At 39.8% G+C, this 27,895-nt stretch overlaps 1 protein-coding gene across 2 annotated transcripts in view; it reads right to left on the bottom strand.

Moving 5' to 3' along the window:
* The window catches only part of TTC27 (tetratricopeptide repeat domain 27), a 190,798-nt gene that overhangs the window by 60,742 nt on the left and 102,161 nt on the right, over positions 1 to 27,895 (bottom strand). For both annotated transcript variants that reach the window (XM_058682998.1, XM_058682997.1), the window contains exons 12-13: positions 23,087 to 23,209; positions 2,143 to 2,370 (exon numbers count right to left, since the gene is read on the bottom strand). In XM_058682998.1, coding sequence (XP_058538981.1) covers positions 2,143 to 2,370; positions 23,087 to 23,209 — 351 coding nt within the window. The remainder of the gene's footprint in view (positions 1 to 2,142; positions 2,371 to 23,086; positions 23,210 to 27,895) is intronic.

Raw genomic sequence — 27,895 nt, 5'->3', positions numbered from 1 at the left:
ATCTTAGGCAGGGGTACTAACATAAACAAGGATAAGGACACAATTTTCCATAAGAGTAAAGTAAAAATTTAACAACACAATATTGAGTTTTTTTTTTTTTTTAAAGGAAAAAAAAATCTAGTGATAATCAAGTTAGTGCAGGGTTTGTCAACCTTGGCACTACAGACATTTTGGCCGATAATTCTTTACCTTGGGGGGCTGTCCTGTTCATTATGGGATGTTTAGCAGCAGCCTCGGACTCTGCCCACTAGATGGCAGTAGCAGTCCCCTTCACTTCACCGAGTGCCAAAGGTCCCCTGGGGGGCAAAATCCTCCCCAGTTGACCACTCAGTTTGAGTGAGTTGTCAATAAAAACCAACTCTGACAATACTTTAAATATCCTTTCTGCCAAATGCACCTGTTAATTTCTGCTGATAATCTCTTCTCCGGATTTTCTTTACCAGTCAGCTGATTTGGAAGGTTCTCACTGTATTCATTACCCAGAGTGAAGAAAGCAAGTGATTAGCTCAAAAATGTACTTCCAATTTTTTGCATATAAGAGCTATGCCCCAAATCTACCCAGTTCAAAACATGATCATCTCTGCCCACACTTGTTCATAGCAGCCTATTCATAATAGCCTAGAGGCAGAAGCAACCCAGTGTCCAGCCGCAGACGAACAGATAAACAAAGTGTGGCATATACATACAATGGAATACCACTCAGCCTGAAAAAGGAACGGAACTCTGACACAGGCTACAACATGGACATGATGTTCGGTGAAATATGCTAGTCACAAAGGGACAAATACTGTATGACTCACTCATACGAGGGGCCAACAATAGTCAAATTCATAGAGACAGAAAGCAGAATAGTTGCCAGGGACTAAAGAAAGGGGAGAAGAGGGAGTTACTGTTTAATGGGTACAAATTTCTAGTTTTGCAGGATAAAAAAAGTTGTAGAGATGGACAGTGGTGGTGGTTACACAACAACAGGAATAAACTTCACACAACTGAACTGAACACTTAGAAATGGTTAGGGTGGTAAATTTTATGTTACGTGCTTTTTTTTTTTTTACCACAATTAAAAAAAAAAAGAACACAGGCTCTGGGGTCAGTCTGTCTTGGGTTCAAATATTGGCAAAATGCCCAACATATCTGGCTCATAGTAAGTATTCAGTAAACATTAGCAGCTGATTACAAATTAGTGTTTTAACCAGAATGTTACCAAGTCAGTGTGCATCTGTCAGGACCCATGGTTGACAGTTATGTGTGCCTCTGACTGGTGAAACAGGAAAGCAGTCACAAAGAAAGTACGGTTTAAAAAAAAACAAAGACCATTTCTGAGAATAAAATCATTTTGCCAACTGAGTGTCATTAAGTACAAAGTATGGTTAATTTCTTCTCTTCAAAATTTAGTCCTCTCCTGTGGATTTATCGTCACTTATTTTAAATATTTCTTTATTTTGAAAGAGACAGCATAAGCAGGGGAGGGGCAGAAAGAGAGGGGGAGAGAGAATCCCAAGCTGACTCCTCATTATCAGTGCAGAGCCCCATGAGGGGCTCATTCTCATGAACCATGAGATCATGACCTCAGCTGAAATCAAGAGTCAGATGCTTAACCAACTGAGCCACCCAGGTGCCCTGCTTGTCACCTATTTTAACGATCCAGACTTTTTGTATTACTTTTTCAAACCTTAAAAAAAGAAAAATTTATGTGTCTGTAAATATACTTTTTCTTAAATGATCAAGAATCCATTCTAGATGTTACCCTATTTATATCAGTTTTGCTCTCATTGCTGATTCCAACAATTCTTTGCACAGTCCTACAGTGTGTGCAATTCTGACTCTCCTCTATTTCTCCCTAACATATCTGCTGAAAATAAAACCTAATTTTCCTAGCTGTATTTGGGTTAAGGACAGTTTAAAGAAAGAAATAACAAAATAAAACCGAAAAGTAAGTAACAGAAACACAGCAGAAAGTAAGTAAGAGAAAAGCAGCATTTCCCATGACAAGCCAGAAGCGTGGGAGACTCAGCTCTCGGCTTGCAAACACAGCTCACCAGGCACGTGGGCAGAAGATGGGTGCTCACTCATCTTGGTAAGACACCAAACCAAAGAGAAACAGAAGCGCCCAGAGCAGGTGGGCTTTCCGAACTGTCTAACCTGCATGGGATTGATCTTCACCGAGCGCTCAAAGCACTCCACGCATTCTCTAAACTCCTTGTTCCGCAGATGAAGAAGGCCTTTGGAGCGCTGAGCCCGAGCGCTGCGGTGGCGGGACAGTTCCCAGGCCCGCTCATAGCAAGCGTGGTCTCGAAGGACATCTCCGAGCAAGCAGTACAAACTCGGCGTTTCTTTCTTCTCCAGCTCTTGCCTGAGGATTTCTTCTGCCTAGAAATGACAACAGAAGTAAGTGAATTAGCTTATAGTGACTAATGGCTTTTTCTTTTTTTAGCACATAAACATCTTTAATCCCACAGGGCCCAAATTTTTATTTTCAAAGTTTGAGATGACCTGTTGATTTCATGCATCTAGGACAAAGGCTGAAAACAACAGAAAACAGATATGGTACAGGTAAAAGAGAGGAACAGGAAATAAGAACCAAGTGCTACTTTACTGGCAACTGGAATCCTCCAGGAAAGAAAGGCACCAAGGGGAAGCTTACTCCACGATACTGGGAGGACTCACTGGACTCCCCAGAAGCTCCCCACTCCAGCTGTCACCACTGTGACTGTGAGAGCAGCGTCTTTAGTTCACCTCTACTCAATGGCAATGCAAGGGTATGTTTCTTAGTTTAGTTTATTTAGTTTAGTCTGCTTTATTTTTCCTTTTTTAAAATGTCCTGCTCAGGGAGCCCAGGATCGCTGAAACATTTATAAAAGAAGGAGGGGGTACAATTAAATAGTCATTGTTTATCTCACAGATAAAACTTGCCAACAGGAGGCCTATATGCTTCCAGACAGTCCCTTCGGTTTAGCAATTAAAGACCATCCTCAGAACACGGCACAAGCTTGGGTAATACTCCCCTATGTGCACAATTCAGATTCACCTCATCGACTAAGCTAATTCTGTACTTGTTACCACTACTCTGCTTCCCTGGCCCGTGTCCCTTACCCCTTGTTTCTGATCAGTTTCAACAGCATGGCAGCGGCTCTACTTCCACGTCCCATCCTTACATGCAAACACTTTCCTATAGATAGCAGTGGAGTCACCCAAGATGCCAAGACAGCCATGGATGGCCACAATGGGTGTCGATATCTGGGAAGCCATCCTCAAGAAGCTAAATGGATCTTTAGACTCCTTAATTGACAGAGCTGGCAATCTCAAAGTGGATGTATTTGATTTGCTTTAGGTTGCATCCAGCTAGAATTCTTAACTAGTCTAATTTTTGGGAAACATTCTAAAAGACGACTGTGCTTATAAAAGTGTCTTTGGATGCTGGCTTCTCTGCATTTATTTATTTTTTTTAATTTTTAATGTTTATTTTTGAGAGAGAGAGACACACACAGAGTATGAGTGGGGAAGGGCAGAGAGAGAGGGAGACACAGAATCCGAAGCAGGCTCCAGGCTCTGTGCCGACAGCTCAGAGCCTGACATGGGGCTCGAACCCACAATCCATGGATCATGACCTGAGCCGAAGCTGGATGCTCAACTGACTGATCCACCCAGGCGCCCTATCTGCATTTCTGATACAGTATGAGCTATGCAGGCTTTTTAGGCCTGGTCTGAAAGTGGAACCAGAATTTATAAAACAGTTTCTAAGCAAAAAGAGTTATAAATCCCAAATAGCCAAAATACATATGAAATTTTAAAATATAATTCATGGGGCGCCTGGGTGGCTCAGTCGGTTAAGCGTCCGACTTCGGCTCAGGTCATGATCTCGCGGTCCGTGAGTTCGAGCCCCGCGTCGGGCTCTGTGCTGACAGCTCAGAGCCTGGAGCCTGTTTCGGATTCTGTGTCTCCCTCTCTCTGACCCTCCCCCGTTCATGCTCTGTCTCTCTCTGTCTCAAAAAAAAAAATAAATAAACGTTAAAAAAAAAAAAAAAATATATAATTCATGTGAAACCTCTACAATGATACAATAGTTATTACTGTTCTAACCATAATTTTATAAGTTGTTTATATAAGTACCCAACACAGGTATATTTACATATACACATATATGTATTCAACCGAATTACACGTAACAGACTATAGCCACAGTGGAATTTTTGCTGACATGATCTTATAGTGTAGTTGAAGGCACTTCTCCTGGCAATATGGCATTGAAACTTGAAACCCAAACCCTCCCAGAAATTCAGAAGGCTGCCCCTGCAGAAAATAAAAATTTGTGATTAGTTATCTGATGTGGTTGGATCTGAAGGCATGAGGAGGCAGTGATCATGAGAGGGTCTGGCACTGGTGCTCCATGATATCCAGTGATGAAAGGTGGTAATTTAAGAAATTACCACCTGTGGGAGCTTAGACTAAAGTTCCCACCTAATGTAAGGTTTTGTGTATAGGAACTTCATCAAGATAAAAAGCTTCTGCACAGCAAAGGAAACAATTAGCAAAACTAAAAGGCAACCAACGGAATGGGAGAAGAAACTTGCAAATGACATAGGGTTAGTATTCAAAATCAATAAAGAACAAACTCAACACCCAAAAAACAAATAACCCTGTGAAGAAATGGGCAGAAGACACAAATAGACACTTTTCCAAAGAAGATATCCAGATGGCTGACACATGAAAAGATGCTCAACATCACTAATCAGGAAAATACAAATCAAAACCACAATGAGATACCACCCCACACTTGTCAGAATGGCTAAAATTAACAACACAAGTAATAACAGGTGTTGGCAAGGACACAGACAAAGGGGAACCTTCTTGCACTGTGGGTGGGAATGCAAATTGGTGCAGCCACTCTGTAGAAGAGTATGGAGGTTCCTCAAAAAACTAAAAATAGAACTACCCTATGATCCAGCAATTGCACTACTAGGTATTTACCCAAAGGATACACAAATACAGATTCAAAGGGGTACATGCACCCTGATGTTTACAGCAGCATTATCATCAATACCCAAACTATGTAGAGAGCCCCAATGTCCATCGACTGATGAATGGATGAAGAAGATGTGGTGTGTGTGTGTGTATACACACATATATATTTATATATATACACATACACACACACACAATGGAATATTACTCAACTATCAAAAAAAGAATGAAATCTTGCCATTTCCAACGATGTGGATGGAGCTAGAATGTATTATGTCAAGCAAAATAAGTCAATCAGAGAAAGACAAATATCATTTGATTTCATTCATATATAGAATTTAAGAAACAAAAGAGATGAATATATGGGAAGCAGGGAGAGAGGAGAGAGGGAAACAAACCCCAAGAGACTCTTAATGATAAAGAACAAACTGAGAGTTGATGGAGCAAGGTGGGTGAGAGACAGGCTAGATGGGTGATGGGTATCTTTTTAAGTTTATTTATTCTGAGAAAGAGCGTGCAAGAGACTGTGCAAGAGACTGTGCATGGAAGTGGGGGGAGGGGCAGAGAGAGAGAGGGAGAGAAAGACAGAATTCCAGCTCAGAGCCTGATGTGGAGCTCGAACTCATGAACCGTGAGATCATGACCTGAGATAAAATCAAGAGTTGGACACTTAACCAACCAGCCATCCAGGTGCCCTGGGTAATGGGTACTAAGGAGAGCACTTGTGATAAGCCCTAGGTGTTGTATGTGATATATCACTGAATTCTACTCCTGAAACCAATATTGCACTCTGTGTTAAATAACTAAAATTTAAATTAAAAAAAAAAAAAAAAGGCTTCTGTGAATTAAGTGATAGGACACTGAAGATACCAGGCTGTGAGGTAGGTTGGTGGCTTCTAATTTCACCAAATAGCACAAAGAAAGAAAATGACATTCAGTGTTTTAAATCCTCAAGTTCAGAGAAGCAAGTTATTTCTATGATTGCCTCAAAGAATTTCTTTTTCCTCGTAGCTGCCAAGGTAGTATAGCCAAAACTCGGATGTAGACATTGCTGCTGCGTGAATTCTGAATACAGGACAAACTCAGTTTCACTAGGTCTATGTGCAAATGAAGGCATCTCACTGGGTTAATCAAATATGTTTTAGTCATTTGTTTTATTTCCTCTATTGCCTTTTAACCACACATCATTTTATTTATTTATTTATTTATTTATTTATTTATTTATTTATTTAGAGAGAAAGAGAGAGGAAATATGTGTGTACATGGGGTATGGGAAGAGAGAGAGGGAGAGGGAGAGAGAGAATCTTAAGCAGGTTCAATGCTCAGCATGGAGCCTAACACAGGGCTCAATCTCACGACCCTGAGATCACGACCTGAGCCAAAATCAAAAGTTGGACGCTTAACTGACTGAGCCACCCAGGTGCCCCGTCATTTTATTATTTTTGAGTGATTGCTCTAGAGGTAATCATGCACATCTTCAATTTATCAAAGTTCATTTAGAGTTAACTGTTATATCACCTCACCTTTCTCACATCGCAAGTGGCCCGGTCAAGCCCTTCCTAAAGTTGTTCCACAGAAACAATGCAAGATAAACAAATGACTCTTGTTGTTTTAAGACACTAAAGTTTTGATGTGGCTTGGTTCTTAGCAATAATAACTGCAATGGTTGTTTAAAACGAGAGGGTTACTCTAGTACCACTTACTTCATCATGGCCAGGAGAAGAGGGCACTGACCATGAAGGAGCAAGGCCCAAGAATTTAAATAAGGACATGCGGTGGGGCGCCTGGGTGGCGCAGTCGGTTGAGCGTCCACTTCAGCCAGGTCACGATCTCGCGGTCCTTGAGTTCGAGCCCCGCGTCAGGCTCTGGGCTGATGGCTCGGAGCCTGGAGCCTGTTTCCGATTCTGTGTCTCCCTCTCTCTCTGCCCCTCCCCCATTCATGCTCTGTCTCTCTCTGTCCCAAAAATAAAAATAAAAAAACGTTGAAAAAAAAATAAATAAATAAATAAATAAATAAATAAGGACATGCGGGATGATTCTGAAAATAGAAAGCTCCAAACCCTACTGAGTTTCCTATGCCAGCAGAGGCAGTCCTCCCCTACCTGTTAAGACTAGTGCTACCTTGTTTAAAGACAATACAATGACTGGGGCGCCTGGATGGCTCAATCAGTTAAGCGTCCGACTGCGACTCAGGTCATGGTCTCACAGTTCATGAGTTCGAGCCCCAAATCGGGCTCTGTGTTGACAGCTTGGAGCCTGCTTCAGATTCTGTGTCTCCCTTTCTCTCTCTCTGCCCTTCCCCTGGTCATGTTCTCTCTCTCTCTCTCTCAAAAAAAGCATTAAAAAAAAAAAAAAAAGACAGTATAATGACTGTACCTCAGGGAAGTACCTTGCAAGAGAATGCCAGTTATCCTCATCGCTGACCCTTCCATCCTTTACTGCCTCCACTCATGTAAACACACTTATACACAAAGAGAACTGCAAGACTGTATTTACTTTCTAGAGGGGGAAAATCTTGGACCATACGGAAAAAGAGATTCTAAGGGTGACAGACCGTAGACAAAGCGGATCACAATTTTAATCAGCTGAATTTAGGTACTCATCAGTACTATTTGATTCATAAGGCTAACTACTCAAGCAGCTGGGGATAGCTCTCAATTATTTGCTCAATTGCTTGGCTAAAACCTGGACTCAAATGTGACCAAAACTGAAGAAAAAAAAAAAAGTGGCCAAAACTAAGTTGAGATGCCAGAAATTCCTTGGTGTGATGTGAAGGAAAGAATCTAACAACTTAGGAAGGAAAAGTTGTTGTCAATTTATTATTTGCAACCTGTTCACCCATCCCAATGTCCTCCAAGAGGGCCCAGGGGATATTCTTTTCATCTTAACTTTGAGAAATACATTGTATATGGCAGTATTAGCATCCCTTAAAAGTGCTATCGATGTCCTGTAAACTGGGGGGGACACTTGGGAGGTCCTTCAGTTGAAATGAGCTTCCGGATTTCAGGGGGATGATTAGAATAGAGACCAGCTGATGGCACTCAACCCCTCAGAGCTATAGGGTAGCTCTATAGAGGAGCATGGTCATTTGCAACAGGAACAGCCAGAGTAATAATTACAATAGTGCAACTAGCATGGATCTTAGGTGGTTGCTGACTCACCAGCAAGCCTTAAAGCCAAATGAGATGTACACCTAAGTCCAAACTTGATCTACATAACATTAAAAAAAAAAAAATCTAGGGGCGCCTGGGTGGCGCAGTCGGTTAAGCGTCCGACTTCAGCCAGGTCACGATCTCGCGGTCCGCGAGTTTGAGCCCCGCGTCGGGCTCTGGGCTGATGGCTCGGAGCCTGGAGCCTGTTTCCGATTCTATGTCTCCCTCTCTCTCTGCCCCTCCCCCGTTCACGCTCTGTCTCTCTCTGTCCCAAAAATAAATAAAAAACGTTGAAAAAAAAAAAAATTAATAAAAAAAAAAAAAAAATCTAGGTTTGGGGTCAGACGTCTGACCCAGGTCACCATGCTAAAACATTGTTTCTCACCCAATGCCTATCCTGGAGTCATTTCACAGTCAGAGGCTCTTTATAACTAGCATATACCATAATTCTTCCCTTGTCTTCCCCAAAGACATAACATTTTTTTTAAAGTTTATTTATTTTGAGAGAGGAGTGGCGGAAAAGAGCGTGCGAATGCAGGGAGAGACAGAGAACAGGAGAAAGTGCTGTCAGCGCAAAGACTGATGTGGAGCGCGATCCCATGCACCATGAGATCATGACCTGAGCTAAAATCAAGGGTAGGACGCTTAACTGACTGAGTCACTCATGTGCCCCCCTCAAAGACGTACCTTTAACATTTGCCGGGTAATTCTATCCTGGAGGGAAAGAAATACTGTACCTGTCTTTTCAAGGTTGATTGGTTCTTAGTTAATGATAATCCTCTGGGACCCAGAATATTACCATGATGAGTTAGTGGGTTTATGGGAGTGAGTCTATCCCACGGTAGGCCTAGTAAGTCTCTGGACCCACCCAGTGGTTACCTCCCTACTTCCTGAATACATAGTTGAATTAGATATATCCAACAACCAGCAGAGCCTTCATTGAGGACTAATGCAGAATAAAGTGCCAGGTGAAAGCCCCAAGCTTACTCTCCCCCTTAAGAGAAAACCCAAAGCACCATTGCATATCTATGTAAACTACAGAAATGTGTGCCACTCTCAAACACGTGAGAGATACTGCAAAGTGTGTGAGTGTAGGCAGTTTAACTGACCCATTTAGACTGAGCAGAATACAGATGGATCCTGGAAAATGTCAGATTATGACAAACTTAATATAATGGTGGCTCTAATTATACCTACTGTTCCAGACATGATCTCTTTACTGGAGCAAATAATCACACCCCCTGACATATGATAAGCAGGTACTGATACAGTAAATACATTTTTCTCTACCTAATAGCCAGACAACATCAGATGTAGTGGGCTTTCACTAGCACAGAGAGAAGTACACTTTTCTGGTATAATTTAGTCTGCAAGGACCTTGACTGTCTCCCCATCTCATTAGACCTCACCAATCTAGGACCTTGATGACATCATGCTAATAATACTCCAAAACTCAGACAAATGGTGTGCCGATGTCACCCAAAAACCAAGTGGAAATGATCATATTCCTGATACTGTAACTTGTTATTAGGAAATGTTCAATTTACAAAAATTCATTTGATATATTGCCTTTAAGGAACTCATCTCAATAAAGCAAGATATGGAAAATAAATACGTATTTCTAGTTGCTTTTCTTCTCATGTGTTTTAAGAATGCTTCAATATTTCAGCCTCTTTCGAAGAAATTATAAGTTTCCCCAAGTCAAAAACTCTTCTTTACATACATAATATATAAAATACTCTGTACCTGTTAGTAGTAGTTTGGAACTTTCCAAATAAGTAAATCCCCAAGCCAAAGGGCTAACCACTGCCGGGTCATATGCACTGCGATGTCAAGTTGCTTCAGCTGGAAACTAAAATGTGTCTCCTAAAATTCCTTTCCCTCCCAATTTCGCATTAGAGCTGGTCAGAGGGGGAGTCTGGTGGGGATGTGAAAGGCAGAAGTAAAGCAACAGCTTTTACTCTTGGAAGGTGGTCATGGTTAAGTACGGTGTCAGACAAGATGCAGAGATGTCCTGCAGATCCCCGCTTGTCCTCTGCTCTCTGCATCCAGCTTGTGCCTCTGACTGCAGGCCCTGCCAACCAACAGCAGCTCCAGGACGGCCGGCAGACATTTCACTGTGGACCCCAGGGCTGGGAGCCACATACAGACAACAGCTTTCCACAGGTCTCTCCACAAGCTCCTCCTTCACGCCCCCATTTCACGGCTGGAAGTGCTCAGCTTCTCAGACTCCCTGGTAAGTTCTGACTTGTCCACTCGTGCCAGTGCTTCAAGTGGACTGATAAATGATTTTGCCATGGTCCTTCTATTCCCTCTTCCACACCTTCGTTTCTCGGCTCTTCCCACATCTGTGTGAGATCTAACTCCTTTCGTAAGCCCCTTATTCCCAAAACTACTCAAAGTAGCTCTGCTTCCATAAACAAAACTTGAATGATACAATCTTTTCTTCATTTTTTGCCTTTTAAACGCCTTATGTGTCCTCCCCTTTGACAGTGATTTACAGATTTGTTTTTATCCAATATATTGTTAAATGTATTATTTCATTTAATCCCTACAGTAAGTCTGAGAGGTAGGTAATAATATGCCCATGGGCCAACTGGCCAGCTCAAAACCAAAAGATACTAAGTTGAAAAATGGGACCTTAATTTCAGGTTCAGTACTCTTCCTATATTCCACAGGTGTACATCAGCAAAAATAGTGGTCTAAGAACCTCTGAAAATTCCCTACTCCATAAAGGCAACAAGAAAACTGACAAAAAGTTTTAGAATCAACTTTTTCATAATTCTGGAAGTTAACCAAAAACTTGAAATAATCCAAGGAATGTTTATTTTTAAAAAGTAGTGATATCTTGATAAGAACAAGTTTTGTGTGATTTTATTTAATTAAAAAAAATTTTTTTTATATTTATTTTTGAGAGAGAGAGTGCATGTGCAAGCAGGGGAGGGGCAGAGAGAAAGGAAGACAGATGATCCGAAGCGGACTCCATGCTGACAGCCCAGCGTGGCACTCGAACTCACGAACCTCAAGACCAGGATCTGAGCCAAAGTTGGACACTTAACTGACTGACCTACCCAGGTGCCCCACTTTGTGTGATCTTAACTTGCACCGTTCCTATTCCCCTTTCTCCAACTTGCAAGGCTGTCTGTATTTAACCTAACTCTGAGTATGCCCAGTGAAAAGTCTTTGTCAAAAACAATTACAGACAACTGGTAATTCTGTAGCTGTCTGAAGTGGTAAAGAACAAGTGGGACAAACAACAGGCTAACCAAAAAAAGTGGGAAAAGGGAATGAGATATACATAAGAGCTTTGAAAGGCACCAACATATTCATGGGAGTCCAGAAGGCCATGAATGTATAACATGGTACACACAGGAAAGACCCGAGAAGGCCCTAAACTCTAACCTGAGGCTGAACTCGAGGCTTTGCACAAGCACTCAGTGAAAGCTAAGGCAGGGTTGTTAACTGCCTGGCTGAGTGTTGGAAGCATGCTCCGACACACACATACACACACACAGAGCCCATCATCAAAGACTGGGAGGCTTGTTGATTTAGGCATTCAAGGAACTTCCTGTCTAATCATTAGCTGACCATTCAGCTAATCAACCTGAGACTTCAGCAGCTACACGGACAAAGCATACGGATTTTACAGAATTAGTTAAGAAAAGTCACTAAACACAAAAGAACACAAACAGCAGTAACAACCTGATTTCTAGAGTTGCCACATTATATTATTTAAAACATCCAATTTTCAACAACAAATTACAAAAATAGGCAAAGAAACAAGAAAGTATGGCCATTACATAAGGAAAAAAAGCAACCAACAGAAACTATCACTGAGAATGCCCAATGACAGGTTTAATAGACACTTTAAAAACATGCCATTTAATTTTTTAATTTTTTTTTTAACGTTTATTTTTGAGACAGAGAGAGACAGAGCATGAACGGGGGAGGGTCAGAGAGAGGGAGACACAGAATCAGAAACAGGCTCCAGGCTCTGAGCTGTCAGCACAGAGCCCGACGCGAGGCTCGAACTCACAGACCGCGAGATCACGACCTGAGCTGAAGTCGGCCACCCAACCGACTGAGCCACCCAGGCGCCCCAAAAACATGCTATTTTAAATGATTCCTGGTACAAGGACTAAGAAAATAACTCAAAAAGAAAAAAAAAAAAAAAAGTAGTGGTACCTGGCTGGCTCAGTCTATACAGCATGCGACTCTTGACCTTGAGGTTGTGAGTTCAAGCCCCATGTTGGGTGTAGAGATTGCTTAAAAATAAAAACTTAAAAAAAAAAAAAAAAAGCAAAAATGACAAAGGAATTAAAATGGCACATTCAGCCAAAAGTAAGACAGAAATAGGGAAAGACAGAAGACATAAAACATAGAAAATAACAAAATAGCCAATATATATCCTACATTATCAGTAATTAAATTTAAAAGTATTAAACACTGCAATCAAAGGCAGGGATTAGGGGCACCTGGATGGCTCAGTTGGTTAAGCCTCTGACTTCAGCTCAGGTCATGATCTCAGAGCTTGTGGGTTCCAGCCCCGCGTCCGGCTCTGTGCTGACAGCTCAGAGCCTGGAGCCTGCTTCAGATTCTATGTCTCCCTCTCTCTCTGCCCCTCCCCCACTTGCGCGCGCGCGCGCGCGCGCGCCCCCGCGCGCTCTCTCTCTCTCTCTCTCTCTCTCTCAAAACTTAATAAACGTTAAAAAAAATTAAAAAGAAAAGCCAGGGATTGGCAGAAAGTATTAAAAAAATGATTCAATGAAATGCTGTCTACAAGAGACACACTTTAGAGTCAGACAGAAAAAAAGGCTGAAAATAAAAAGGAAAGGAAAGAAAAGAAGACACACCATACATACATTCGGTAACCAAAAATGAGCTGGAGTGGCTATCAGTATCAGACAAAAATTGTTAATAGGATGAGGAAAGGGTATTTTAATGATATATATTCACTCCATCAAGAAGACATAATTGTAAGTATATATTCACCTAACAACAGAGCCCCAAGTTACATGAAGCAAAAACGGACAGATCTGAAGGAAGAAATACACAATTCATTAATAATATATGAAGACTTCACTTTCCAACTTCCAGTAATGGATACGACAACTATACAGAAGATAGAAATAAAAGAATAACACCATAAACTAATTAAGCCTAAAAGACATCTAAAGAACACTCCACCCAATAGCAGCAGAATACATACAGAACATTCTCCAGGGTATACTACACCTTAGGCTGTAAAACAAGTCTCAATAAATTTGAAAGCACTGAAGTCATACAAAGTACATTCTTCAACCACAATGCGATGAAATTAGAAATCAATAACAGAGAAATTTGGGGAATTCACAAATTCATGGAAATCAAATAACACAGTGCCTAATAACCAATAGGTCAAAAAAGAAATCATAAGGAAATTAAAAACACTTTGAGATAAATAAAAACAATATAATATGCCAAGATTTATGGGATGCAATGAAAACAGTGTTTAGAGGAAAAGTTATAGCTGTAAATGCCTATACTGGGAAAAAACAAAAAAACAAAAAAACAAAAAACAACAACTCAAAGCAATCATCTCATCTTCTACCATAAGAAACTAGGAGAAAAAAAAAAACAAAACTAAATTCAACCCAAAGAAGGAAGGACATAATAAAGGTCAGTGTAAATAAAGAAAGAATGGAAAAACAAAAGAGAAACAAACCAAAAGTTGGTTCTTTACATTCAAATTACTAAAATCAGAAATGAAAGATCAGAAATCGCTACCAACCTTACAGAAATAAAAAGAATTATAAGGGAGTACTATACTCTACAGGTACCCTATAAAAAAAATAGGATCCAAGATTCGGAACATCAAGCCATACCCTTAAAACACCTGCATGACCTAAAACTACCATTCTACAAATATTGTATAGGCTGTAAAGATTCACCAGAGTCCAAAGACATTTAACACAGCCCTAGTGTTGGCAAACTTGCAAAGAAGACAAATACACAAATGAAAGATTAAATAACCATCAGGAAAACCTTCACATTTGTAAATGCTAAGGTACTGAGGATTTCAAATACTTCCTCCACCAATTCATATCTACCTAAATAAACACTTACAAGAATGAGGAACATAGGGAGTGGGTGGTATGCAACTCCTGTCACCAAACAATTTCAATTCTGGGTATTTTATTCACTGTAACATGGGTCTACAGAGCCAGAATGGGGCAGCCTCCTGAAGAAGAAACACAAAAGCAGTGATCTTGCTTGGTCTGAATTGGCCTCTTCTTTCCTCAAATTCCTATCCCACGTTTTTCTATTAGATAAGTCAGTTCTTTCTCCTTGAGATTTTATACCTCTTCATCCTGCCAACAGCATTATCTTTCCCAAGGGCAAAGCTTGTAGGCAATATATTTTCTTTCTTCAGTTAGTCACCCTGCATTCCTCAGTCTTCTTCCTCACTCTTTCCAAAAATGCTCTATTTGCTCCTCCCTCCTCCACTTAGTCACTCGATTTATATAATTCATTGTCAAATAAAGAACTATAATAGATATGCCCAGTGAACATAAATAAAGCACAAGGGCTTATAATATCTCTTTTGCAATATCAAAATGTGGGTGGCCAGGAATCTTCACAGAATGCAACAGCTTTGGTATTTCTGGCTATGGGTTGCTACTTCCCTACGGGAAAATATAGATGTACATTTTTACAGAATACAAGAAATTTGTCATCTAAATATCTATTAAATAGGATAAAACTGCATTCCCAAACATGAAAAGGCATATTTAAATGGGCAGCTGGCTACAATTAAGCTGGGTTGCTTGCAAGAATCTTGTCACCTACAAACCGCAAAGACCATCCCTCTACTCACACATACATAATCTAGGCTGCTGCAATAAACTATTTTATTCTGTAATTGAAAAAAACTAATTAATATTTTTAATACAATTTTTTTTAAAAAAATAATTACACACAGTGAATCTCAGTATAAAATGACATGTGGCTGAGGCTTAAGCAGAAGCTACAATTATGGCTGGACTAACGCTCCACTTCCTGATACCTGCACTGGTAATCTGCACTGCTTAGAGCAAGGGTCCCATGCTCAAATGCCCAGAGATCCTTGCCAATTATTGAGAATGAATGAAGCAGGCTGGGGAGTGAGCCCATAAAAGAAGGAATGCCAGTTAGAACAATAATGTGGGAATTTGGCCTTGTGTTTCCACATCATTTAAGAGAAGCCAAGAGATCAAGATACCTAGAAGAAACTACCTGAAAATGTTTAATTTCTTTCAAAATACTGTGTAAGCCAAACAAAATACTTCTCATAACAACAGATTTAGAGCATTAAACTCCCACCCTATAGTGGACATCAATTGCTCTTTTTCCTACTCAGTATCCCTTTTCTGATCTTCTGATAATAGTAACTCCTGTTCTCTGAGGGGAACCCCTTCCATATGGCTCATGTGGGGCCTACTGGAGGTCAGGGCCCATGACTTTGGCCCCTAAGTCTTTATTAGAACATTTGTGTTAGAGTTATGGAATTGACTATATTTCTCTACTGGGATTATTAAGCTTGAGCCTCCTGTGGCGATATTATCTGCCTTATCAAGAGAGCCTCAAAACCATGACGATATCACCTCAGCCCCTGGATACAGCTATTTTGCCAGGTCTACTAGAATTTTCAGTTGCATGAACCAATAAATTTCCTTTTTTGCCTAAGGTAATATATGTTGGTTCTCTTACAACCATAAGAGTCCTACCATGTCCCTAGAAAACTGTGTTGCATAATCCAGTCTACAGACTTCCAGGTATAGGAAGAAGATCTTCAAGAACACAGGTGCCTTTAGTCAGAAAGGCAGTTCAAATGCTAGTTTTACTTACAAAATGTAGGACCCTGAGCAGGTTAATATTTTGAGAGTCTGTTCTTCATGTGCACCTTACCTACAAGAACTAGATGTGAAATGTACCTAGCTTTTTGTCAGGCACACAGTAAGCCCTAAACTAATGTTTGTGCTCTTTCTCAACTCGTTTTGGAAAACCAGATTAGAAAGTAAGATGCTTGGGGTTTCCCTACTAGAAAGAAGGAAGTGAACTGGAAACAGCTTCTAGGAACATCAACATTTTCTGTAAATAATCTCATTGGTGAACTGCTTAATAGTTTCTCCAACAGTAGAAGTGCTGTTGTCAATTGTTGAGTAAGTGACTGACGTAACTGAGCCAACAGGACTGGAGGAAGTGAGGTCAAAGGAGAAGACTACTGATTATTACAGGGTTAAAGTTTTCCACGTAAGGCTAATTTCAACCAAATATCATTTTTTTATGAAAGCGTGTAGAGTCACAGGAGGAGATGCTAGAGATCTCAGAGAAAAAGTCTGTACAAGATACAAACTGAGTGGACTACTGCTGCCTTACAGGAAGGCACAGGGAGAAATATTTAGCTCTCAATACAATCACCAAATAAAATTTGGAATTTGTACATACTTCCATCTTAGCACCTGCTATCTTAGGCTAAAGTATTCTCCTCATGTGCATCTGTACTATCGAACTATAAGCTCTTTGGAGGGAAGTTCTGTCTCGTAATCATCTTTGGTATACCACTGCCTGGCACACTGTAGGTGCTCTATAAATGTTGGATGAATTTAACTAAAACTAACACTAAAGTCACAAAGGGCTCCTGGTGTTTTCTAAGCGTCTTCAGATTCTAAATAAAGACATAAAAGATTCTTCCCATTGAGAACAAAGGAAGAACTCCTTTACAGGATGTGCTCTGGCCGACATCAGTACTAAGTATGACTAAATTAGGACCTAACAACAAGTTTATTCTAGTTGACAGAGAGGTCATATAGCAGAACCTGAATTTCACAGACCCTTATAACCCAAGGAGTCACACCTAGGAAATGACTCTTGTTGGGACTAAAAATACTGAGAAATGAAACCGATGGCCTAAAAGGAGCTTCTTGTATCTGATCAAGGATATGGGTAAAAGTGAAGTTCAATCCCTGGTGAAAACGAAGATAAAACAGTTGAGGAAAATCATTCATCCTTGAGTCAGAGGAATTATCAAAACAAACTACCCCTGCTGGCTGTGATTTATGCCTTGATTTTGTGAATGAGCGAAAGGCATTAATAATTATAAAGTGTGATAAGTGTGGCCTGGCCCTCATCTGACATTACATCTGGTCATTACAGGCAGTTGTGAATCAGCAGAGCAACAACTCTAAGAAGCTCTCCTGGCAAAGAATGAAGGGGCAAAAATGAGCTTTAGACCCAGATGTGGTACTAACTATAAAGAGTGTCTTTGAAGACTACAGAAATGACAGGATTAGGCCTAATGGCCAGAGGTTTATTCCAAGGGGGTGGAAAAACGTAGGCTAAGAATTTAAGGTCACACTAATAGTCAGATTTGGCCACTTGACAAAAGCCTCAGGCTTAAAAAAAAAAAAAAAAAAAATGTGTTTGTGGGAGTGCGTGCATATAACTCAACAACTTTGGGCAGAGCTTAATTCCAGTCTTTTCCCCGGCGGCAGAGAGCGAAAATGGATTCTGATTTTCACTATTCCAGAGGTGGGCTCTACAAAGGCAGGGAGAATGGCTACTGGAAAGGTGTTCTACTGTCCTTGACACGGTGACTAAGGATGACAGGGCAGAGCTAAGATAGCACCATATGGCTGGCCAGGGGTAATCCTAGCAGAAAGGCCGTTTGTGCCTAGTCTAAATTCTTGTCCTTTGAACAGCAACTGAGAGGTGAAAAGTGCAGAACACTTCATCCCTCCCCAGTGGGTTGCTCCCAGCTAGACTTCTTCTACGTGTGCTGGTGCCTAGTCCTGTTCAGTCTCTCACAGAGACAAGTGCTAATTGCTTTTTACATTTATGTGTGTGACAACACCATGCTCTGGCTTGATTTTCTGAAGGTACTTGCCAACATAAATCCTTCAGGTCCAAGATAAGACAGAATAATTAAAAGCAGCCTTAGTTATCCAATTAGCTGTTCATGTCCTATTTTGCCTTACCAACTTACAGGGTACGTTCAGTAAGTTTGCCTATTCTTCTCATTCAAGTGGGCACAACGGCAGGTTTTGTCTTACAAATCGAACACCTAATTTTTAAGGAATTAATAACAACTCCAGCGAGAGGCACGGGGGAGAAAGGACTGAGGGCTTAAGAGAAGAGGAAGGTCTAAGCTCAGATTCCAAAAACTGCTTACTAGGACTAATCAGTAAAGTGGCAGAAACAATTCACACTTTGTATGTTTTATAAATAGTACATGACAGTGACAAATAATAATTACATGAAGTACGCAGTACGAAAGAGGCACTCAAAATATTGTGCTACATAATAACAGCATGCTCCCCCAGTGTCTAGCGTCTACTAAGCAAGAATAAATTTCTTGAAGGCACCTGCTTCTATTCCTAAAGGTAAAAGATTAAAATGGGAGGAGAGAGATCTCATAATTCGTTTTTGGAGAGAGAATACATGGCAAGAGTTGGAGAGGTTTCTTTTGCCACATGTAAAGCCCAAAGGGAGTATAGTCTCTACTTGGAGATTTGTTTCAATGCAGTAACTATTCATAATGAATTGCTACAAGCCATTCATTTAGCAAATATTTTTGAGGACTCACCATGTGTCAGGCCCATGCTAGGTGTTGGGAAGACCACTGTAAATACTATAGACACAAGTCTGGTTCTTAAACAGCTTACAGTTTAGTACGTGAAGTAAACCAGGAAAGGGGAAATCAGAATAATGTTGGGTGCCATAGAAGCACACAGGAAAACACCCCCAAATCTGAGAGGGAGGTAGCAGGGAAAGCTCACTGTGGAAAGTAATCACCAAGGAGAAACCTGAAGAATATAAGTAGGAGTGAGCTGAAGGAGGACAAGTTCTAGACAGACAATAGCACATACAAAGGTCCTGAGGCGAAACAATGCTGCAAAGTCAAGAAATGACAAGTAGTTTCGTCCTGCTGGAACTTTGAACACAACCTCAGTGAGCAAGTACAAAGGGGGATGAAGCAGAGATAAAAGAGGGGGACAAAGCAGTTAGCAATGTAAGCAGGAGTCAGATCACGAAGTGGTCAGTAAACCATTCATGCTAAAGAGCTCTGACTTAATCCTGGAGACAAAGGGAAGTGACTGAAGAGTGGGAGTGACCTGATCAGATTTGTTTTTTAGGAAGATCACTCTGGCTGCAGTGTGGGAAAAGAGCTTGCAGGAAATACTTTACATCATATAAAGAAACTATTTTAGAACCTTTTTTTAGAAACCTACCTCCCATCCCCCCAAAAACCCAAACCGACTGCTAAAATAGTCTCAGCTGTTTTAGAAGTAAAACATTTACTTATAACTTAAAGGAAAAGTTTTTAAGAGCCTATGGCTACAATGATCTGCAAACACAGCAAAATAAAAAATAAGGCTATGTAATCTCAGGTAAGCCTTGTTTCAAGAAAAAAAAAGAGGTCCTAATCCTTGTCATTCCACTCCCTTCCTGTCTTCTGCAGGCAGTTTATACCAACTCAGTCTTTGTCTTTCATTTAGGGATCAAATCTGCACACCAAAATAAGAATTTGTCCATAGGCTTGGGGAAACTGCTAGAAGTGTGCCAGATAACTTTAAAAAAAATAAATGCTAACAGATGAGAACCAGGTCTGATCCCAAGGTCAGGCAAAATTAATCTAAGCTATTTTGCCAATGGTCATTAAATAATGAGAATTTCTGTTAAGGAGTATCTAAATTAGAAAGTCTGAGACCCTACAATAATAGGGTGCGAGCACCAGAACACAATAATTAGAATTAGATACTTTTCCGAATTTGCCTTTTAAAAATAAATTATGCCATTAAGCACTAAATGGAAGGATTAAAATTTCACAAACTTCTAGTTAAATCAAATGTGGTGACAACTATTGGCACACGACCAAACACGAACAGAATCTCGGCTGTTTTAGAAATAAAACATTTGCTTCCAGCTTAAAGCAAAACTTTTTTAGGGTCTATGGTTAAACTGATCAGCAAATATAACATAAGAATAAAAGGTAAGTCTTTTATGTGACAAATGAAATGCTAAATCAACTTTTAAAATAAAAAATTTGAGGGATGTTTGGCTGAAACTCACAAAAGACTTTAAGACAAAGTAAATGACCGTGCATTCCTAGAAAAAAGACACACATTTTCTAGAGTAACCAGAAACATGAGAATTTATCATGAACATAAGACAATGCTTACAAGGTCATGTGCCAATTAAAAAATATATTAATACTACAATTACTTTGGGGGGCAGAGTCAAATCCTTTCTCTGAAAGGGATGGATTCCTTATTTTTTTCTTCTGCACTGAGTCTCTGCTTTCCACACTTTTTAAAAATATTTACATAAATTTCAAAATATATTTACATATATTTCAAAATATACCTGGGTGCTTGTGATTCAACAACTTAATTATCAACTTAATTCAACTTAATTCAGCTTAATTATCTCAAAAATCACTATTTCAAAAACTACCCTAATTTTACATACAGTTTATTTATTCATTCTTTTTCTTTTAATTTTTTTAATGTTTATTTTTGAGAGAGAGAGAGAGAGAGAGAGAGAGAGAGAGATTGGGGAGGGTCAGAGACAGAGGGAGACACCGAATCTGAAGCAGGCTCCAGGCTCTGAGCTGTCAGCACAGAGCCTGATGCGGGGCTCGAACCCACGAACTATGATATCACGGCCTGAGCTGAAGTCGGACACTTAACCAACTGAGCCACCCAGGGGCCCCTAGTTTGTTTATTTCTTTACTGGCCAACGGAAGAGACTACCACAGTGAAGAACACAATGGGAAGTGCATCAGACTGGGAGGCGGATACTCATCCATCCATCGACTCCTTTGTTAAACACCTGAGCACTGCTTTAAGTGGCAGCTTATAGATATTTAAACCCTCGAAGAAACATACTATATTTCATTAAATCTGGGATACTACCAATCATAAAACTCTTAACTAATAAAAAAATGCTTTCAATCACATGATGACATAATACCTGGAAGGAATCACATCAGCCTCTCATTGTTCTGATACTTTTATAAAATAAATCATTCAGAAAAATTTGGCAATTCTTCCTGCCTTCCATACATTGCCTGACATTTTAAATGACAACTTTTTTCACACATCTCCATACAAAACATAGTTTCATTTACTTAGGGGTGTCATCCTTTCCTGGTTCCCATAAAGCACTTAGTTGTTATTTTTAAAGAAAAGTAAATGAAACTGTGGTGATTTCTCTAAAGGCAACTGTTTACTTCACAACTACCAAACTTAACATCTCTCTACTTTGCTTCTGTCCTTTTCTGTGTGTTGAATAACCTTTTTGTTTCAAGGCCAAATCATAATAAAATCTTTTCGAAGATATTCTAAATGGTGATTAAATCCACCCTATGTAGCAATGACAACAGGTACATAACACTATTGAAACGATGACACATTGAAATGATGACACTAAATATAGCTGTGACTAAGTCTGGACAAGCACAGACAAGCTGACCAGATGGCCACTTGACAGCCAGCAATTGGAAGATGCCATCAAGTGTCAGATACAGCCAGAGATGTTAAAATGTGAGGAAAAAAAAACAAAAGTGTCTTAGAACAGAGCAGTAATAGCAGCCAACACTCACATATCCCTGTAAGGAAAGGACCATTCATTCTATGTCTTTACGTAGGTTACATCATGAAAACCTGTAGCGTAGGTTGATTAAGTCCCACTAGGTGAGGAAACTGAGGCATGGGGAGGGGGGTGGGCATGGGTAACTCGCCCAATAGCACAAGGCGAGCACGCCGCAAGACTAGCGCTTAATTCGCACAGCCTGGGCCTAGAGGCTCTGCTTCTAACCACCGTGCCAGGGGGGCTCTCAAGCTAACAATCAATAACCAGCTTTGTGACCTGAGGCAAATCACTAGAGACTCCTTTCCATTTCAAAAAGGAGGGAATTGGAACGGATGATTATGGAGTTCTTTCCTGGGATGAAAATATTAAAATTCTATAATCTTCTACAATAAAATTTTATTTCCATGCTGGTTTCTCCTTACGCCAGTACAACTCAGACCTACCTTCACTGCCATTGGTGATTAGTGAAGGGAGTGTAACTTTTACTACTAGTCTAAAATAAGACATGCTTAGGAAGGTATTTAAGAAACAGACACACGTGTACTTGTGCCATTACTTCTTTTTTTCAGGGTGATGGCAAAAGGTTGGCTGTAGAAATAAATGAACCGATGTGTGGGTTGTACTCTGTTGTGGACTGTACTTATGACAGAAATGTAGTCATTTAAAAGTGTAATCCAAAATTAACGTATGACTTCAATGTGTCAGTTTCAACAGATACTCCCAATGCAGAGCTCCTTGTTCTTTTAAAAATTCTCTTCATTTATGAGGGGAAAAAACAATAAATAACAGATATGAACACTGCAACATTTTCCCTCTTTGGCCAATTTAAGGGTGGTATTAAATGTGCGTGACACACTTAACAATTCTTCTGCGCCAAGGAGGGCGGGAGGCCACACCCTTCGGATCTTCTATAGGCCAAGCCAGCTGCTCTCCCTCCCAGGTACTTTCCTTCAGCCCCACAAACTCTGATCACCAGGCAGCCCAGTGATGCTTAAATAATTCCTAATATTTCACTTTGAAATTGTCCTCAGGAGGAGAGTTAGTAAAGGAAAGAGACCAAACTGCAGAGTCTTTAACGCTTTCATTATTCATTCTTAAACACACATCGTATCAATTTTGGCCTGCTCTTCTCTTTCACATATACACACACATGCATACACATAAAATTATGTGCCCCAACAAAAACGAGAGGAAACATTAAAAAGATTTCTGGGGGAAAAGTGAGAAAAAGAAAAAAAAAAAAAAAAGAATGTAACTCAAGTACTAGCAAAAGTGGGCTTAGAGAAACAAAGCAAAGCAAGAAAGAAGCCCCCAAACGGAAGGCTCTCGCGAGTGTACGCCATGTTCCTTTGACATACCTTTCCGTGCTGCCCGGCTCTCTCATAACAAATGACAACATCTTCCCACATCTCTAGCTTCTCAAATATCTGAAGGGCTGAACTTGTGCATCCCAACTCAAAGAGAAAACTTGCAAGTTGGCGCTGTAAGAATCAAGTTAAAATAATGAACATTTCTTTATGTAAAGAGACTCCCATTTGACTTGCACATGTATCCAATCTGCCATTTTAAGGGTCCACTTACTGTAATAAACACACCATTTCTACAATTTGACCTCTACCAATTAGAAATTTACAGTGATTTAATACTTGCCTCTACTGTAGCAAGGGGGTAAGAAATTAAAAAACAGTACAGAAACTTTCAAAATACTCAGTATATCAATTTTTCCCAAGAACTCAGAATAATTTAGAAAGCAAAATCAGTATTTCCTTCTCGCCTAGAGATTTTGTTACAATCTGATTTGTAAAGCTGAGATCCAAGAAATCAAGGTTTAAAAACTCTAGTTCAGAATGGCTGGTATCAAAAAGATAAGTGTTGGCAGGGACGTGGAGAAAAGGGAACCCTCATGTACTGTTGGTGGGAATGTAAACTGGTGCAGCCACCATGGAAAACAGTATGGTGGTGCCTCAAAAAATTAAAAATAGAACTACCCTATGATCCAGCAATTCTATTTCTGGGCATTTATCCAAAGAAAATGAAAATATTAACTTGAAAAAATGTCTCCACCCCCATGTTCATTATAGCATTATTTACAATAACTGAGACATAGAAGCAGCCCAAGTGTTCATCAAGGGATGAATTGGTAAAAGAAACTGTACTGTACATGTACGTGCGCACACACACACACACACACACACACACACACACACACAGAGGAATATTATTCAGCCATAAAAAAGAATCCTATCTTGCCATCTGTGACACCATGGATGGACCTGGTGGGCATTATGCTAACTAAAGTAAGTCAGAGAAAAATAAATAGAGCATGATCTCATTTTCTTTTTAATTTTTTTTAACGTTTATTTATTATTGAGAGACACAGAGCATGAGCAGGGGAGGGGTACAGAGAGGGGGAGACACAGAATCCGAAGCAGGCTCCAGGCTCCGAGCTATCAGCACAGAGTCCGATGCGGGGCTCGAACTCACAAACTGTGAGATCGTGACCTGAGCCGAAGTTGGTCACCTAACCAACTGAGCAACCCAGGTGCCCCAACATGATCTCATTTATAAGAAGAATCTAAAAAAAAATTCACAGAAACAGAACAGACTGGTGGCTGTCAGAAGTGGTGGGTGAGGGTGGGGGAAATGGATGAAGGTGGTCAAAAAATACAAACTTCCAGTTAGAAGTTAGTTCTGAGGAGGTAATGTACAGCATGCTGCTACAGTTAACAACACTGCAGTGTATGTTTGAAAGCTGCTAAGAAAATAGCTCTTAAAAAGTTCTCATCACAAGAAAAAAAATGTGTAACTATGTGAGGGGATGGATGTTAACTAAACTCAATGTGGTAACCATTTCACAATATATAGACATATCATGTTGTATACCTAAAACTAATGCAACATTTTATGTCAATTATATCTCAAACTGGAAAAAAATGAAACTGAACTCAAACAAATAATAAAAACTAAGCAGTCGATATAAATGACATAAATCTATGCACTAGCATTTGTGTACTTCATTCATGAAAGCATCTCTGGGTCTTTTTCATTCAGGTCTACTTAGATTTATTTTAAGCACATTCTAAAAAACTTACTTTATTTCCCAGCCCTTGGCAGATGAAAAGGGGGCAAGTTGTGGCAAGGTCAGTGAAGGTTAAACATATCAAAAGATAAACATATTGTGGTTTGTAAATAGTTCATCCTCCAAGAACAGGAAAAATATTAGAAAGGTTTAAAAAGTGCCTGGCTGGCTGAGTCAGTAGAGCATGCAACTCTTGATTTCAGGGTCGTTAGTTCAAGCCCCACGTTGGGCATAGAGCTTACTTAAAAAAAAAAAAAAAAAGTAGGTGAGGTTCTTGAATACTATATGGTTTCATATTAGTGAGAACTGTGTTCTTTTCTCTTCAATACAACTTTAGTATTCTTTCAAAATTCAATATGTATTTAAGAGTTAAGAAGCCAAAGGATATGGAAAATCTGGGTTGACAAAATTAGAAAGTAAAATGAAATATACCTGAAACTTATAAGCTAATATGTTAACAAAATAAATAAAGGGAATGTTCTAATTCTTCCTTATGCCATGAATTTTGGAGAATTTGGCTATTTAATATATTTGGACATTTTATAAAGTTGAACATAATATGTGGGTGCTGGAATAAATCTTTGTGCTCATGTAGTAAGCAGTTTAATCTCATTATAATGGATGAGGAAAGTTATGGCATCTAAATTGTTATGGCTAGCTAGTGACAGAATAAAGACAGTTTCTTTTTACAATAAACTATGCTATTATTTTTTGATCTTTACTCCCTATAATTATAGAAAGAAAAAAATTATTTAATCTGTTAATGAAAGAGGATGTTTATCTAAAGATAAAGTAAAGATCCTAAAATCCACAGCTTCCTAAGCAGATAAAATAAACATTTCATCTAAATTCTATTTGAACAGTACTTAATTTTCCTAATGCTTCTGTTAGGAAACAGATTGAAAGCTATATCCTTAACATACATGTTTTGTCATAATAATGGCTCAGAATCTGAAATATTTATCCACCACAAACCACACAGTACAAAGCACTTAACAAATTTCACAGATCAGGGTCAAAAACATGCCAAAAAGTTCCAGCTGTTAACACTTTCTTGCTAAAGAAGGTATTCCTTTTAGGATAATATAACAAAGCTCTTTATTTTCCCATTATATTGAGACGCCTTCAACAGACAAAGTGAATTCCAATGTGTAATAAATTCCCTAGTTTACCCTGTGCTTGTATGACATACTCAGGCACCTGCTGGCTCAGTCATTAAGTATCTGACTTCGGCTCGGGTCATGATCTCACAGTTCATGAGTTCGAGACCCACATCAGGAGAACTTGAAACCCACTTCGAGTGAACACAAGCTCCACTTCGGGTAAAAACACAAGCCCTGGGTGAGCCCTGCTTCTCTCCCCCTCTCTCCCCCTCTCTCCTCCTCTCTCTCTCTCTCTCTCTCTCTCTCTCTCTCTCTCTCTCTCGCTCTGGCTCTCTCTACCCCTCGCTCACTTGCGCCCTCTCTCTCTCAAAAAAAAAAAAAAAATGACATACTCCAAAAAATCTAATGGGGATTCAGAGTCATTGAATGGTGGGTTGGCATTTATAATTCTAAATCACCACCAATGTGCATAATCCATGACAGAGAGGACAGGAAGCTAGCTAAAATGACAATACTTACTAACTTCTCAGTGCCATAGCTTCCTCATCTATAAAATGAGAATATTTCACAAAATTGTTCCAATAAAATATTATAATGTGTGCAAAATGTAGAACAAAATGCATGCTGATATCATACTAAGTAAGCAGTAAAAGCTGGTTTTAATTACACCTTTCCAATAAGGAAAGGAGGGAAACCAGACTAAAACTGGGAAATGAGAGATCTACTTTCTGAACAGCTGTGTGATCCACATTGGAAAATAATAGTCAACTGGACGGGGCCTCAGTTTGGGCGTCTTTGTAATATTAAGAAACTGGACCAGGTACCTAGGTTGCCTTCAGTGCTAAAAATTTCACAAAATAGGGGAACCACACCATAGCCAGGAGAACCATGAGGCAAAGTCTTGAATCTCAATCCCAATCTGGAGCTCTAGGAGCTATGCTAGGTATTTTCATATCTCAGAACAAGGAAAGTAGTCAAGGGTATCTCACAATATAGAGCAAGAAACAAATGCTTTAAGTTGCTTTGGGAAACAACTTGGTTAAAGGATCATTATCTGGTAAAAGGTCCTAAAGGGCTTTTATTTTATTATAATTTTTAATGTTTATTTATTTTTGAGAGAGACAGAGAGTGCATGTGAGCAGGGAGAGGGGGAAAGAGGATCTGAAGTGGGCTCTGTGCTGATGGCAGACAGTTCAACACAGGGCTAGAACTCACAAACCACGAGATCATGACCTGAGCCGAAGTCAGACACTTAACCAACTGAGCACCCAGGCACCCTCAAAAAGGCTTTTAAATATAAAAAGTTACTTTGGGGGCGCCTGAGTGGCTTGGTCGGTTAAGTGTCCGACTTCGGCTCAGGTCATGATCTCGCAGCCCGTGAGTTCGAGCCCCGCGTCGGGCTCTGTGCTGACCACTCAGAGCCTGCAGCCTGTTTCGGATTCTGTGTCTCCCTCTCTCTGCCCCTCCCCTGTTCATGCTCTGTCTCTCTCTGTCTCAAAAATAAATAAACGTTAAAAAAAAAAATTTTTTTTTTTAAAGTTATTTTGAAAATGAAAGCTTCTGTGGATCTTCCACTACTTAATTTCAAGAATTCTATTTAATCTAGTTCTAAATTCTTTTAAAAATGTTTTAAAAGTTTAAGGGGCGCCTGGGTGGCTCAGTTGGTTAAGTGACCAACTTCGGCTCAGGTCATGATCTCGTGGTCCGTGAGTTCGAGCCCCGCGTCGGGCTCTGTGCTGACAGCTCAGAGCCTGGAGCCTGTTTCAGATTCTGTGTGTCCCTCTCTCTGACCCTCCCCTGTTCATGCTCTGTCTCTCCCTGTCTCAAAAATAAATAAAACGTTAAAAAAAAAAATTTAAAAGTTTAATATCATTTTAACCAAAAGAGCAATGTGAAGTAATCGGCAATCCCCAGCTAGATACTTTTATTCTTCTCACTGAAATATTTGCAAACTCAAACATAAACTGAAAATCATTCTTTGCTAA

This window comes from Neofelis nebulosa, chromosome 9, assembly GCF_028018385.1.
Source record: "Neofelis nebulosa isolate mNeoNeb1 chromosome 9, mNeoNeb1.pri, whole genome shotgun sequence".
NCBI lineage: Eukaryota > Metazoa > Chordata > Mammalia > Carnivora > Felidae > Neofelis > Neofelis nebulosa.
The sequence above is the reverse complement of the archived record's forward strand: the minus strand, read 5'-3'. Positions and strand labels throughout refer to the sequence as shown.